Source organism: Aulonocara sp. 'chitande type north' Nkhata Bay, linkage group LG1, assembly GCF_057382095.1.
Source record: "Aulonocara sp. 'chitande type north' Nkhata Bay isolate Kocher_YH1m ecotype deep benthic linkage group LG1, A_spYH_male_GT1.1, whole genome shotgun sequence".
Lineage (NCBI taxonomy): Eukaryota > Metazoa > Chordata > Actinopteri > Cichliformes > Cichlidae > Aulonocara > Aulonocara sp. 'chitande type north' Nkhata Bay.
The window spans coordinates 22,756,503-22,770,888 of NC_141344.1; the positions used below are offsets into that span (position 1 = coordinate 22,756,503).

A 14,386-nucleotide genomic window follows, 5' to 3' on the forward strand; every position below is an offset into this window, starting at 1 on the left:
GAAAGTAATGAGAAAGTGGCCACTTTCATGAGTAAATCATATATGTTTTTACTATTTTTTTTCCATATGGGATGGAGCAGCTAACAGTGGATATTTAGAGCTCTCCATGCATGTCTGTGCTCTGTACATGGCTGAAATCGTCTGAGCACAGCTTAGGACTTGAGCACAGTGGCAAACATTGCACTCTTAATTTTGTTGGTTCAGAAATTGTTAAATGGATAGAAATTCCAAGTTTTTTTTAATAATGAGTAAATGAAGATGATAAGGCATGCCATGAGCAGCATGGAATCCCTTGGCGATTTTCCACCGCTTTTAGGTGAGTGACGTGCCATCTTCAGACGTAATAGAGATTCACTCCGCTCCTTCCCCACAGGACTGCTGGACAAGTTTCAGCGTTTGTCAGCATAACTACCCACGGGAGGTTTTTAGTATTGCTGTTCACTTAGCTTGCTGACAGCAAACAGCATCTTTACTTGAAGTGGAGCGTGTTACAGATAGTCAGACGACCATCGTTGTTGCCTTTCAGAAAATGAACCTGCTCTCAAATCAGAAAAATAGCGTGCTGTAATAAAACCGCTTTGTTGTTTCCGATTTTTTAATGAGCCAGAACTGAGCATTCATAATCAAGCAATGAGAGCTGCAGATTGAGTCAGCAGGTGCAGAGTAATAATCGGTTTCTGGTGCAATTACACAACCGAGGTCAGAGCTCTCATTAGTTTAGCTTGCTCGTTATGAGCAAAAAAAAAAAAAATTCTTTCTCCATCAGTTCATCTGAGCTATGCTGGCAGACAGATGGAGGAGTGCTGACCACACAGCAGGAGGGAGCACTCTCAAGTTAACATCAGCCTATGTACCTGCCCACACGAAAGGGGGCAACAACAACAAGTCTGCAATGTTTTCAAAGGGATACAGATGGATTACTGTTCTATAAGTGAAAATATGCTGGGTGCTTATATTATATTAAACTCATTCTCATTTGGCAAGAGACAAAGGAGCCCGCCAAGAGGCTTTATGTTAAAATATTAAAGCTATGTTTTGCTGATCAATATGACAAAAAGATCACTTGCTTCACGGTAAGGCTAGGAGGAGCAAGGGAGGTGGAACAGGGAGGGGGTTGATCGAAGGCAGGGTTTGGCCTGCAGACAAAGGGAGCTAACAGGATGTAAGGATGGAGCTTCAGCGGTCACCCAGGCAGGAGCTCATTGAAAGGGGTGGGGACAGGAAGGTCGGAGCGTGATCAAGAGCTACACGTGCACGCACAAGTACAAACACGCTCATGAAACCTACCATCAGCTCCACATAAATCACTCTTCCTCGCTGCTGTCTGAATCTGAGTGGCCGCTTGTGGCAATCTGTCCACAAAGCTCTGAGGAGTGGCGAACTGCAATTTTGCAGCTTCTCCCACATGTAGACTGATGAAAACATGTTTCTTTACATTTGCATCCAGAGAGGAGTTAAAGTCACATGAATGAGTGGCGTGGGTATAAACTGAGGCACTTTTACAGGCTTCCTCTGTCATGTCCTTTAACCCCCCCCCCCCTTCTCGGTTTCTTGTTTTTTTCATTACAGTCTTGTTGAGAGGCCTGCCATATAACAGTAGTTCAATGGTGGTTTTCGGACTAAACAAGGTGGATATTATGCATACTGAAGCGATTTGTAAAATAATAACATAGTCACGTGCACATATGATGCTATTTTACTACTTATTACTTCATTCCCGACTCATATTCACAGTGAACAAGCTTATTGCGTGCACACTGCTGGCTTTTTAGATCTCTTCAAACAGTCCCTGAGGTCAACTGCAGTCTCTATATAAGAGTCGAACAGGGTGAACACATATTTCCTACCAAAGCTTCAGCTCTTTACAAATAATTCCAGACAAACAGACAAAAGCAAGTCATTTCAATTGATCCTAAAAGCTATTTTGTAACAGAGGGCTTTTGTGGTGTGTTGCCTGGTGACGAGGGTGTGCTTGTGGGGGAGGGGTGGGAGCCCTGGCTGGGTCCACTGTACCGGGCTTGTCATTCATCCAAATGATGAAAAGCTTCCGGAGCCTAAGCTAATGAGGAGGTCTGAGAGAAAGTGAGGAAAGAGAGAGAAATGGACTATCAAAGAGATAAAATTTGGGAGGGAAAAAATTCCAAGTGTTTCCTGGACCGACTGTCGATTTAGAGGGGCAACAGGGAGTCAGTCCTGCACCAGCTCCCGACTGTGAGCTCACACAAACGGTTGTCAAGCAAATAAAAAGTAAAATTTATGGAGGGTGGTAGTGTGCAATAAGATGGAGGATTCATCCACTGGGAGGGCTATAAAGAGGCTTCAGTAATCGCACCACCTATTGCATCACAGTGGTGCAAGTCACTCTCTGTTGTGAGAGGGACTATAACCCAGCAAATTACCACTAAAACACAAAGACAGAGGCAACATTAACAAACACTGAACAGGAAAAGAAACAAACACGAGTCACTGGCCCTGTTAAGGAGAGCATTTCCTTATTTTGTTCCATTTGTCTTTGTAAAAATGTTGAAAACACTTTGTCCTATTTAATCCATGCCCACTGCATAACTCTGGCAGGCCAAGACAAGATGAAATAGAACAAGGTTTTATGTTATTTACCTAATACCTGGTGATGAGTGCCACGAGAACACATCTGGGCTGAACAGGTGACCTCAGAAACATGGAGTTGGAGGAGTGCCAGAAATTAGGTTTAGTAATAAGGAATACTATTTCACTCTTTACAGCAAATGTATAGTATTTCAGACACATACTGCAACAGAAATAATACAGGCATGAAAGCCACGTCGTGTTTCCTGTTTCAAGATTGGGAAAAAACAAGATCTCAATTACAACAATGAAGAGAATGAAAGATAACAATTAAATGAAACTGTAGTATTTTATGACATATGTACTAAAAGTATCAAAGACATGACAGATAAAAGAGTTTATTTCATTTTAAGACTACAAGTTCTTGCTTTTAGTGATGGCTTTTCATCGAAACTCTATTAAGGAGGAAGACTGACGACAAGAACAAAGCCTTGTCTCATTCAACGCTTTGTCAACAAACTGGTCAACACAGCTCAGAGGGTCAAAGCTCAGAGGTCAGAATGTGACTTTCAGTAATTCACTAGTCCCTACCTAATCAATACCAATCAAGGGTAAACCCGGAAAAGGTCAGAGGGAGAACAAAGCCAAGTCAAAACAGGATAAATCAACCGTGAAAGATTTTGAACTTGAGCTACCATGTTCACTCAAGATTTGCTTTGAGGTTTGCTCCTGGTTAAATTTATTCACTGTTCACTCATTAAATCTGTTTTCATTCATCGAATTTTCCAGAAGCAGAGGGAGCGAGAGGACTGCTTCACACTTGCATAATTCTTAATTGTTCATGCTAAAACCCTAATGAACCATTGAACTAAAGAAAGATTAATTTGCTTTACAGTTAAATAACAATTAGAAAGGCGTAGCTTGACGTTGTTGCGCCCTTAAAATTAAGTGTGATTATGATATGGTTTGGAATCATCAGAAAGGATTTCAGATATATTCAAGGCAGATTAGTAATGCAGAGTGTTGCATGGTTGGAGAGTGGAATAGATGCTTTCACTGGATCACAATTCCACACTAGAGAAACATTGATATATATATATATATATATATATATATATATATATATATATATATATATATATATATATATATATATATATCAATGTTTCTCTCGTCCATCAAAAAATATTGCTAATGGAATCGACCCAGAGAATAATAACCATGTAGCTAATGCTATACATACTGAAATATTTAACAGCTTTACATAAAAATGCAAATTAACTATATTTGAGAATAGTGTATTTTAGGTCACAAAACCTTATTATCCCTCCAGGACCATGTGTTAGTCTAACTGGGATTCAAACTGAATCTCTAAATGAGTAGAGCCTGACTCATATATCAGCTTGAGTCAATATATCGCCTATTTCCCGGTATGTGTTAGCTATTTGCCGTTATATCTGCGGAATCTGCATTTCTAATTGTCGATAAATACAAAGAAAAGCAAAAATGGGGGAAACAACCTTCAACCACTGTATAAGTGTTGCCAGCAACTTTTCTGCTAGCAACACATGTCCTTGAAATGACACAAAGACAACAACCAGCTGATCTGAGCAGAGTTGGGTAGAGTATAAACGAGCAATCCACGACTTTTTGTCACATTTAAACATGATTATTTTTAAATTGTGTTGTTATATTAGATCAGCAAGGATTTAGATCTAGTTACACACTGCATGTGTGAGAGAAAAAAATATTCGATGATATATTGTATTTTTCAAATCTCTAAATATCGGTGTGGGCATTGTTAAAAACCGTACATCAGTCAGGCTCCACAAATTAATGTGGGGGTTTTTTTTCCACCAAGTTTTCCTACCCCTGATTCATTTTGTGAAATGAAGGGGCACTACTGTTGACTTTTCCCTCATGCAGAATCAAAAATGTGCCGCAACAGAGGATTCAATATGACCTTTGAAAAGAAAGACCTTTTAGGGAGGCTGTGAAAGGTTGCATGTGCTTGACAACGCCAGCCACTGAGCTGCAGTGACTTTTCCCTCTGGCCAGTGAGACGTCCATGCTAACCTCCCTATCCCACTGGGTTAAAAGCTGTATTGGGCACAACAGCACAGCAGTACCCTGTCTACATATAACCACAGGAATCAACAGGCTTCTGTGAGCCTTTGTCCATCTCTGTGTTTGAGAATATACATAACAGAGCCTTCGAAAAAGACTTAACTCGGCACAATGTGGAGCAGTACAGTATCACTAAAACTGCAGGAGGAGTGTGGATCCTGGATGCCTTTGACTTAAAGTAAGTGGAGACATGCGAAACGGTGACAAGATTAAAAATGCAGTAACAATTAACCATGGCAACAACGCAGGGAAAACGGGGTTGAACTAGAGGGACTTCAAACAAAGGGTCTGGTCGTCATGCTTGAGAAAATGCACCTTGATGCCTCTACCACTGAGTGGGTTGCTGGGTTTCTTCGAGCTTATTGCACTCTTACAAAGCAGCTTGGAGACTCTCAGTATGAGCGCTTGTTAATGCTAAATTCAAAAGGCTTCTATTTCTAAGCAGCACTGCAGATGAGCATCAGAAAGTTCATTACACTCAAAGGCGTAGATTAAATTATTCAGGCAGCTGGGGATATATTAAGAGCATTTACTTGAGCATGCACAGCAGCAATACAGAGACTAAACCAAAATACCTGAGGTAAGCTTCCATTACAATGTTTACATTTTATTTATAGAAAAATGATCATAACTCAAAATCACAAGTTAGTGCTTGTGATTCTGCTTGTGTTGTAACTGCATTGACTTCCATTCAGTTAAAACAATCAGTTCGAGACAAACTGATATATTGGTATCCTGATATAGGATAATGTAGGATGATGAAGCCAGTATCTCATAATGACAACAAAAGAGCAATAAAATCAACAGAGATGTCAATCATAATCATGGTCAGCTAATTCCAGAGTGAAGGAGACTTCCTCTACACGACCATCAGCTGGACTCTTTTTTTTTTAAGTCCAAAAAAAAAAATTCTTAGTGTAATTCATATATGTCGTCAACTTTTGCTGTTTATTTCACCGTGCACTTTAATATACTGCAAGGGAGCACCGGTGTATTCAAATAAGTGCGACGCATTTAAACCAACCCATATGGAAAAGAAATAGTAAAAACTTATATATGATTTACTCATGAAAGTGGCCACTTTCTCATTACTTTCATATATTGTTTTAGTAAGTATCCAAAACATACAAGTTTCATTATATAATTTTTCAAGGGGTCTTATATCTGTTTTCACTCTTATATGCTTTTCATACAAGTTTCACACAAGACAGATACAAACTTTATAAGATTTATATATATCTTTTCCTTATGGGAAGAAAAATCCTCCCTGGCTGAAAAATTTCACTTCCAGAAACTACCCCCCAAAATTCAGTAGTTACTGGGGACTGCTCGCTGCTACTACCATTTATTTATGCTGATGACCAAAAGAAAGACTTACTGGCTGCCTGAATGCGTGCCTTACGGCTCACCACCAACCCAAAGGAATTCTGGGCGATGCACTCGTAGTCGCCCTCATCAGAGGAGCCGTCAGATTTGGTCTTCTGGAAGTGTGCAATCAGCAGCGAGCCATTGATGAAGGTGGTATGATGCTGGTCCTGAGTTAAAAGTAGGCCATTACGCCTCCACTGTGTCGTAATCGGGGGGATGCCATCCACCTGGCAGTGGAGCATGAGAGGCTGCTCCTGCACAGCAATAATGTCACTGGGCTCCAAGGTGAAGGACAGCTCTGCCTCGCACATCACACCTGAGGAAACACAAACACATACATTTTAACACAAAAATAAATGGTAAAATGGACTAATGTTTATATATTTATATAGCGCTTTTCTACTGTAACTCAGGACTCAAAAGGCTTTTTACAACAAATTTCCTTCAACCAATCACAAACCGTTTGTTTCTGTACCTATTCACCTGGTCACACAGATGCAACTCAGGGTTCATCTTGCCCAAGCCAGGGACTGAACCACAGACCTTGCAATCAAGTTCTATTACAGCTCCAGATTGAGCTATTGAGTGTGCGTGCAAAATGTGGTGGCGTTGGCTGTGTATGATTACTGGAAACCACACGACCTCGAGTTGAGTAACTTGCGTTACCCATGTTATGCTCTCACTTCCTTTAAGTCTATTTCATTCACACATTTTTACTGTTTCTGCTTTACTAAACTACAATCTCATTTTCATTTTTATCACCAATTCAGTGCTCTCCATTTAAATGTTAGCAGGAAGAGCGCTGCAGAGTTTGGAGTAACTGTCAGTTTAAAGATTCTTCACAGCTTTGCTTTGACCTAACATTAAACACAGGTGCATATAAAGCTCAGAGGAGTCAGCTTTAATAGTAATGAGTAAAAGCTGAATTCCTAACATTAAAAAAAAATCTACACAGTGAGTGTAATAGTTGTAAAATATGTGTTATGTGACCTCCGCGATAGTCCTTCGGGGCCTTACTGCAGCATTCTATGTAAGGTGGAGAGATGAATGGACCCAATACCTATAATACATAATCCTTATGAAAACTCCTTGTGAAATCATACATTTATTATCTTATGTGCGTCACAAAATATCTTCCTTTTAATTTACATTTATTTTTCTCTGTCAAGTTAGTGAAGCTTTTTTAGCCTTTTTCAATGCCATTCATCCTTTTCAACAACCCTTACTACCCGGGGTCACAATGGATGCCAACCACTGCATCAAAGCTGATAATTTCCACATTAACCTCTGAAGCAAACAGTAACCATGTTCCTAATGTCCTTATAGCTGCTCACCAGGCCTCACACCTGATGAATACCCCTATGGAAAAGAAATATTAAAAACTTATATGATTTACTCATGAAAGTGGCCACTTTCTCATTACTTTCATATATTGTTTTAGTAAGTGTCCAAAACATACAAGTTTCATTTATATAATTTTTCAAGGGATCTTGAAACAGGGGATATCTGTTTTCACTCTTGTATGCTTTTCATACAAGTTTCACACAAGACAGATACAAACTTTTATTTATATATATCTTTTCCATATGGGTAAAACGCCTTGGCTGAGCCACCTCCGGGCTACAGTCCCAAGAGGATTCACCGTCTGTGGAGTGAACGCACCCCAAGCGAGTGTATTCTTGTACTAAAGAAAAGCACTTGTAGTCTTCTAGTGACTGTACCGTTTAACCTGTGGCTGTAACACTGTCACAGCTCATTCGCACTTTCATTTTCATCCGTCAGCACAAAATTATGCAGTTTTTCTTAACCGCGCTCACAAATCTAATGTGGTTAGTGCAGATCAGATTTTCAGTGTCTGCAGTCTCTGAGGGTAAAAGAGGTTGCCGGGAGAATAATAAATGAAGGATGTAAACAGCCTGACTTGGCTTGGTACTATAAAAGAGGAGCTTAGCGAGCTCTCTTGGTATCACGTTTCAGCTGCTGATGGACTGAGCATTACCAGTTTCTGCCCCAGGCCTTGGAATCTGGTGGGACGGGCTAGGGGAGGGCAGCAGAGGGGGGCAAAGCACAGGGGTCAAAACACAGAACCTCTGGCTTCATCATTTCAAATTCCAGAAGAGAACCACTTCCCCTGAGGAAAAGGCAGGGAATTCACTGACACACTCCACGAAGATCACATATGGAGCATAATGTAAAGAAGCGGCTCTCCCTATGTTCTGTGTCCCTTCCTTACTCCCCCCCTCCCCCTTACACTCAACAAGCACGGTAAGTGAAATGACCATGAGACCAGAAGAGACATCAGTGGTACCACTTGTGAAAAACAAGGGGGTGGTATTGGAGGAATAATTAACCCTTAGCTGTCAGATCCTGCTGCCTGAGCTGCTGCTCTTTAAAATGATGCCGGCCACAGAGCTCCATCTCGTTTGATCCAAATAATATCCCGCTTTCAAACAGAATCAGTCGGCAGATTTAAAAGAAAAAGAAAAAGGCAGCAGCCACACACCCAGGATGTTTTCCACTCAGCTCTACATTATTTGTGTAAACTGAAAGTATATTGGAGGCTTTTTATTCTCCTCTTTCAAAGCTGGCAAAAAAGACATTAATCAATGTTATCAAGCCTCGGAGCAGACAGGATAATAACATTTTAGTGTTCAGTGTGTATACGGGCTCATTGATCTGGAGTGGATTAAACAACTTTAATGATTTTGTGTTCAAGCAATCAGAGTTTCTTCCATTAGCTAAAACAATCTGAGGTTGCTGGGCTCTGGCTTTCCCTATAAATATAGTGTGCTGCTAGAGTGATTGTTTAATGCCATTCTGAGCACTGGCTCGGTAGAAGGTTACAAACAACAGTATGAGAAAGGTCAGGGAAAATAATTTTCACCACAGCAGCAGATTATAAGACAGATAGATCCAATAATGCACAGGCAGAAGGAGGACAACAGAAGGAGGGGAGAGCCGGATTTTGCGCTCTGTGTGCTTTAGGTTAAGGTCATCTGTGAATGCCGAGCATCCAGGGGTGTGCAGAGGGAGAGGAAATCACAGCTGTACAAATTAGTGGCAAAACCAGTGGCCTAGCCACAGAAACACGTTTGCGGGCATCAGGGTCTTCAGGCTTGGCTCTTCGTGCCTTGACGAGGAGACAGACACACATTCACACAATTTTATGCTCTTTTCATGCCCAGAAAACAGGCACTAGCGCAGGGGATTAGCGGGTAAGACTAGAGACGACCGTCAGCTAAGTGCAACTCATGCTTTGGCTTGCTTACTATTGACAGATAAGTGTGGCGGGCTGGCACTAAGATTTATTGCTGCAATAGTAGAGTGAAGATGACACCCAGTGACTCACAGACAGATCAGAGCTAGCAGACACAAGCGCCACTGACAGAGCTAAGTAAGCTCAGGACACACCACAAGCAAAGTGAGGATACAAAGTTACTGATATCATATCACATGATAGCACAATAATAATAGGTGTAGTCCAAGTCCAGACATTATACTTAACTAAACTTAATCAACTAGATTAGAATTACTTACAAAAGGCCTTGTTGAAAAACTACGATCTGTGATATAGTCTTAGAGATTCAAGTTAAATATGACATTAAAGGAAAAGTAAGGTTGACTAAAGCAGTTTTATCAGTAGTTACCTGCGTTCTCTTCTCACTCTGTCATTATGTGCGTGTTAAGTGTGACTCTAAATACTGCATTAACTCAAAGATGGGGTTTATTTTCAATGCATGGCTTGATTGAAATGCTTCCCACACTTCACAAGTACACACACACACACACACACACACACACACATATATATATATGAACTGTAGATGGAAAAACTGCGGCGGCACTATCTTGTGAGTGTCAAGAATTAAATAAAAATAGACTTAAAAAAAAACACCAAAAACTTGAAACTTTAAGTATGATTGAGTGCGTAAGTGCAGATGAAACAAACGAGAGTTGTGAGCATGAATAAAACCATTAAAATGAACAACTTCAATTCCTTTGCTGGTTATAAAGCCTCTAATGTCTGGCTAAAAACAAACAAACAAACAAACAAACCAATATTTATTTCTTTTCCTGGTGGAAGACTATATGTGCAGGACTGATGCTAAATTTCCCTCCTATAGGCTTCAGCTTGATATATTATTAATCAATACTCTGGTTTTCTAGCTACCTTTATGCTCCATTGCATTAAAGAGCGTGCTGCTTCAACTGATATTTACCCATTATAATAGAAGCTTGGAGCTGTTTAGTTATGGTAATAATGCTAAGAAGTAGCCCATGAGGTGAAAAGAAAGTAGTTGCACAGTTCAGCTCTCTCCATTACTCATCTGTTGCCGGTGAACTGCGCAATCTTCCCTCAGATTAACCAAATCATTTTGAATTAAAATGCAAATCAGTTTGGATTTTTGATGCTCTCGTTTTTCTCTGAAGCTCGAAACTCACAAGCCACCTCAGAGCCGTCCATTCAAAGCAAATAATTAACCCTCTGATAAACTGAACTTTTTTTTAATCGTGAGATCTTCAGAGTGATGCTCTGAACTCTTCCTGGCTCTCTGACTTCTTCAGTCCCCATGAGATCTAAGGCCAGCTTTGGTCTGAATTCTTTTCTCTGTGTTATCAAAACTGCCTAAAATATCATAAAAAGTGCCTTTATCTAAACTGAATCTAATCTCTGCGGCGGCCAGGCACTTGAAAGCGCTTCATTTCCTTAATGTGATGGGAAGATTGGAGCTTCATCCATCACAGAGCTCTGTTTCTGACGTTTTTGTTCCCAGCCCTCTCGCTGAACATGTTATGAACCACTGTGTACAGGCCTTTATGATTCCAGTGGGGCCTTTGTGGGTCCCTGTGTGGTATGCTTTGCAAATACTCAATACTCTCTCTTGCCTTTGAATTAAGGGGGCCCCACATAGAGCGAGAGAGAAACTGTCTGTCATATTGAACAAAGGGATGTGAAAGAAAATTTGAAAAGAAAGAGAGAGACAGTCTTGACATTTAATCTGTACAAATATTCTCCCCAGCAGGCAATAACTACAGTCGTTTAATCTATTCTGAGAGCAATAACCACTGTCACCTCACCCAGTCGCAGGGTGGTGTGCTCTGAGGACTGGACAGTCAAGACCTCCATCTGCTTTGAAAAAGTCCCCTGATATTAAATGAAACTATTTATGAGAGGCGCATAGTCACTTTTTACAAGTTAGCTGTGAGTTAAGCCCTTCTAACCTGCACACTGTTGGCTCCTGTTGGCAAGACTTTCTCTGTGTAGGCAATCATAGTTCACCCTTAACTTTAATCTAATGTGGATCAAAATACGTGCAAATGAGATATCGACCCTCATTATTGGGGGACTACAGCAAACTTGGGTGGGATGCCTCGTATCGTGGAGCTACCTGGACATCTGAGTGCTCCGAAGCATCTGTGCGTAAAAACACTTACAGTACAAGCGCTGCAGAAAGCACAGAGTACAACTTTAAGCACACTCCAGGTGTTGGTGCACATGTCGGCAAAGTGCACACAGGCATTCCGCGGTGCACGAGACACAAGGGCGCTCACTCCGGCTCTTACTGCCCAGAATACAAACAGACACCGGAGAGGGGCCAAGTTCAGGGTTACTGGTCACTAACAGGCTCGCTGCTTGCTGTAAGCACCGAGCTGAGAGAGGCTGTCCTCCTCTGTCACGCTGTTACACTCTGCTGCATACTACGCTATAAGATAATGCCACTTACCGATTAAAGCGTTCAGGAGTATTCCCAAAAAGCACAGAAGGCGGCGGCGCCTTGTGGGTGCCATTTAAACACGGAAGATATTCCAGCACTCGCAGAGAACAACGTGAGATGAACAAACACGGGTCAAAGAAAAAAAAAGAGCGAAAGGAGCGCAGACGTCCAGCTTCAGATACTACATGTTCCGACCTACAGTGCTACATTGAGGTGGTGGGTCGCAGGGGTCGAACGAGATTTCGCCATTTTTAACCATCTATCAGCAGTCTGTCAGCATCCCGCTCTCTCTCTCTAGCCTCCTCACTCACTCTGCTGTATCCTAAAAACTGCCTCAACCCCCCCTCCCCCTCTCTCTCTCTCTCTCTCTCGCTCTCACACACACACACACACACACACACACACACACACACACACACACACACACACACACACACACACTGAATCTGGTCTCAAACAAAAGAGCCGACTGCTGACTGTTTTGCTCTCAGTGCACGAGAAACCTGCACAAGCGGCATGATTTCTGCATGTCAGGAAAACAAAGCCAACCTTGTATCAGTACAGATGACTGCTCCTAATTACAGCAATCAGTCATTATCCCAATAATAAAAAAGAATAATTAATTGAGATTATATCGATTTTCATACGGGAAATATGACGTAACAAGCCTCAGATATCAGTAAATTAATAAATAAATTAACAGACTGTGACAATGAATGATTTTTATTGTATGAAATAAAAAATAGCAACCATCTGGTTCCAAACTGAACACATGACATCTGTGTCTTTAATTGTTCGTTAGTTTGCGCTGGTTTGGGTTTGTTTTCAGCTTCAGTTCTACGAGGACAATGAAACCAAAATGGTGTAACTGTGTCAGGTTGGCTGTATGTGTTTTATTTAAAGCTGATGGTTCAGCACAAGTAAACCTGATATGATAAATAAGGAAGGAGGGCTTCCGAGCACAAGGTTACGACAAAGCTCAGCTGTTTAGCTGTAGACGAGCTCCTCCTAGTGGCGGTATTTATGAATCTGTGTACACCTTATCTGTGTCAGCCATGCGCTCCGTTATTTACTGGACTAACACGTGTCACATGTTTAAAAAACCACACTCAGTGATGACTTCATTAGGTGCAGCCTGCTAGTACCGGGATGGTCTTCAGATCGATTCTGCAAGTTGCAGGAAATTCTGGTCCATGTTGACATGACAGCATCACACAGTTGCTGCACATTTGTTGGGCTGTACATCCATGATGTGAATCCTACCACATCCCAAAGGTGCTGTACTGGACTGAGATATTTCAAGCCTTTATTTGTTATAATTTTGTTGGCCATGGCTTACAACTTGTGAAAACCCCCAATTCAAAAGCTCAGAAAATCAGAATATTACACGAAAACAATAAAACAAAGATTTTAAATAGAGAAATGTCGGACCTCTGAAAAGTAATCATGCATATGTACTCGGTACTTGGTTTGGGTCACATGAATTACTGCCTCAGTGCGGCATATATGCCCTATGCCACTGAGGTGTTATGTAAGCCAGGATGCTTCAATAGTGGCCTTCAGCTCTTCTCCATTGTTCAGTCTCATGTCTCTCATCTTTCTCTTGGCAATGCCCCATAGATTCTCTTTGGAGTTCAGGTCAGGTGAGTTTTCTGACCAATGAAGCACAACAATCCCATGATCATTGAGCCAGGTTTTGGTACTTTTGGCAGCGTGGGCAGGTGCCAAGTCCTGCTGGAAACTGATGTCAGCATCTCCATAAAGCTCGTCTGCATAAGGAAGCTGGTAGACGGCTGCGTTGCCACAGGATGTCCAGAACTCAAAGGACAAATATCAGCCAGAGAAAATTCATTGAATTTATTTAAAATAGCTGTTTTAGGTCCTCCTCCTTTAACCCTTTCATGCATGGATTATGACAACTTCAATCAGGATTTTTCTCTTAAGTACTTTAATTCATCTTTTCATGCCTAAAGATGAAATCCCTATTGAGGTTGGCATACTTCATGCATGACAGGGTTAAATAGCAATAATTACAATGAAACACGACATACATCTCTAGTAACATTAAACGACCAGTGGGTGGCAGGGTATGGCGTGACACATCAGTGTCCGGTGTAGTGGTTTATGTGCAAGTATACCATCAACACTGACACAAATACAAGAAAACAGCCTTTGAATAGCTGTCCACTGTAGTGACCACTATGCGTGAAAGGGTTAAGGAGCAAAGTTAGCTTTAAGCCAACCCTGCTGTTATTGGCTGCCCCTCGCAAACAGAAGGTTTGAACACTAGGTATCTGTGTGTCTAAAACTATGTATGGCTGTGGTTCATTGGGCAGAGCTAGTTCAGTCCCCAGTTCTTACAGTCTGCATGTAGAAAGTATCCTTGGGTAAGATGCTGCTTCCCAAGTAATATCTCTGTCTAAATAAATAAATAAATCTGGGTAAATTCCCAGATGATTAAACATGGAACTATTTTCCTGGTAATACCTGAAATGAGTAAAGAAAATCAACTTATTTATACCTATTTATGCAAGATAATTCATAACTTTATTGAGGGGGTTATATTGGTTGGGTCTGATTATTGGGGGGGTCATAACCTCCCTAACCACCCTGGAAATTACACCCCTGCT

At 41.2% G+C, this 14,386-nt stretch overlaps 1 protein-coding gene across 1 annotated transcript in view; it reads right to left on the reverse strand.

Annotated features, from left to right (window-relative positions):
* The window catches only part of igdcc3 (immunoglobulin superfamily, DCC subclass, member 3), a 65,642-nt gene extending 53,625 nt beyond the window's left edge, over positions 1-12,017 (reverse strand). The window contains exons 1-2 of the mRNA XM_086288702.1: positions 11,766-12,017; positions 6,050-6,355 (exon numbers count right to left, since the gene is read on the reverse strand). Of these exons, the coding sequence (XP_086144828.1) occupies positions 6,050-6,355; positions 11,766-11,829 (370 nt within the window). The 5' untranslated portion in view covers positions 11,830-12,017. The remainder of the gene's footprint in view (positions 1-6,049; positions 6,356-11,765) is intronic.
* Between the last annotated feature and the right edge of the window lie 2,369 nt (positions 12,018-14,386).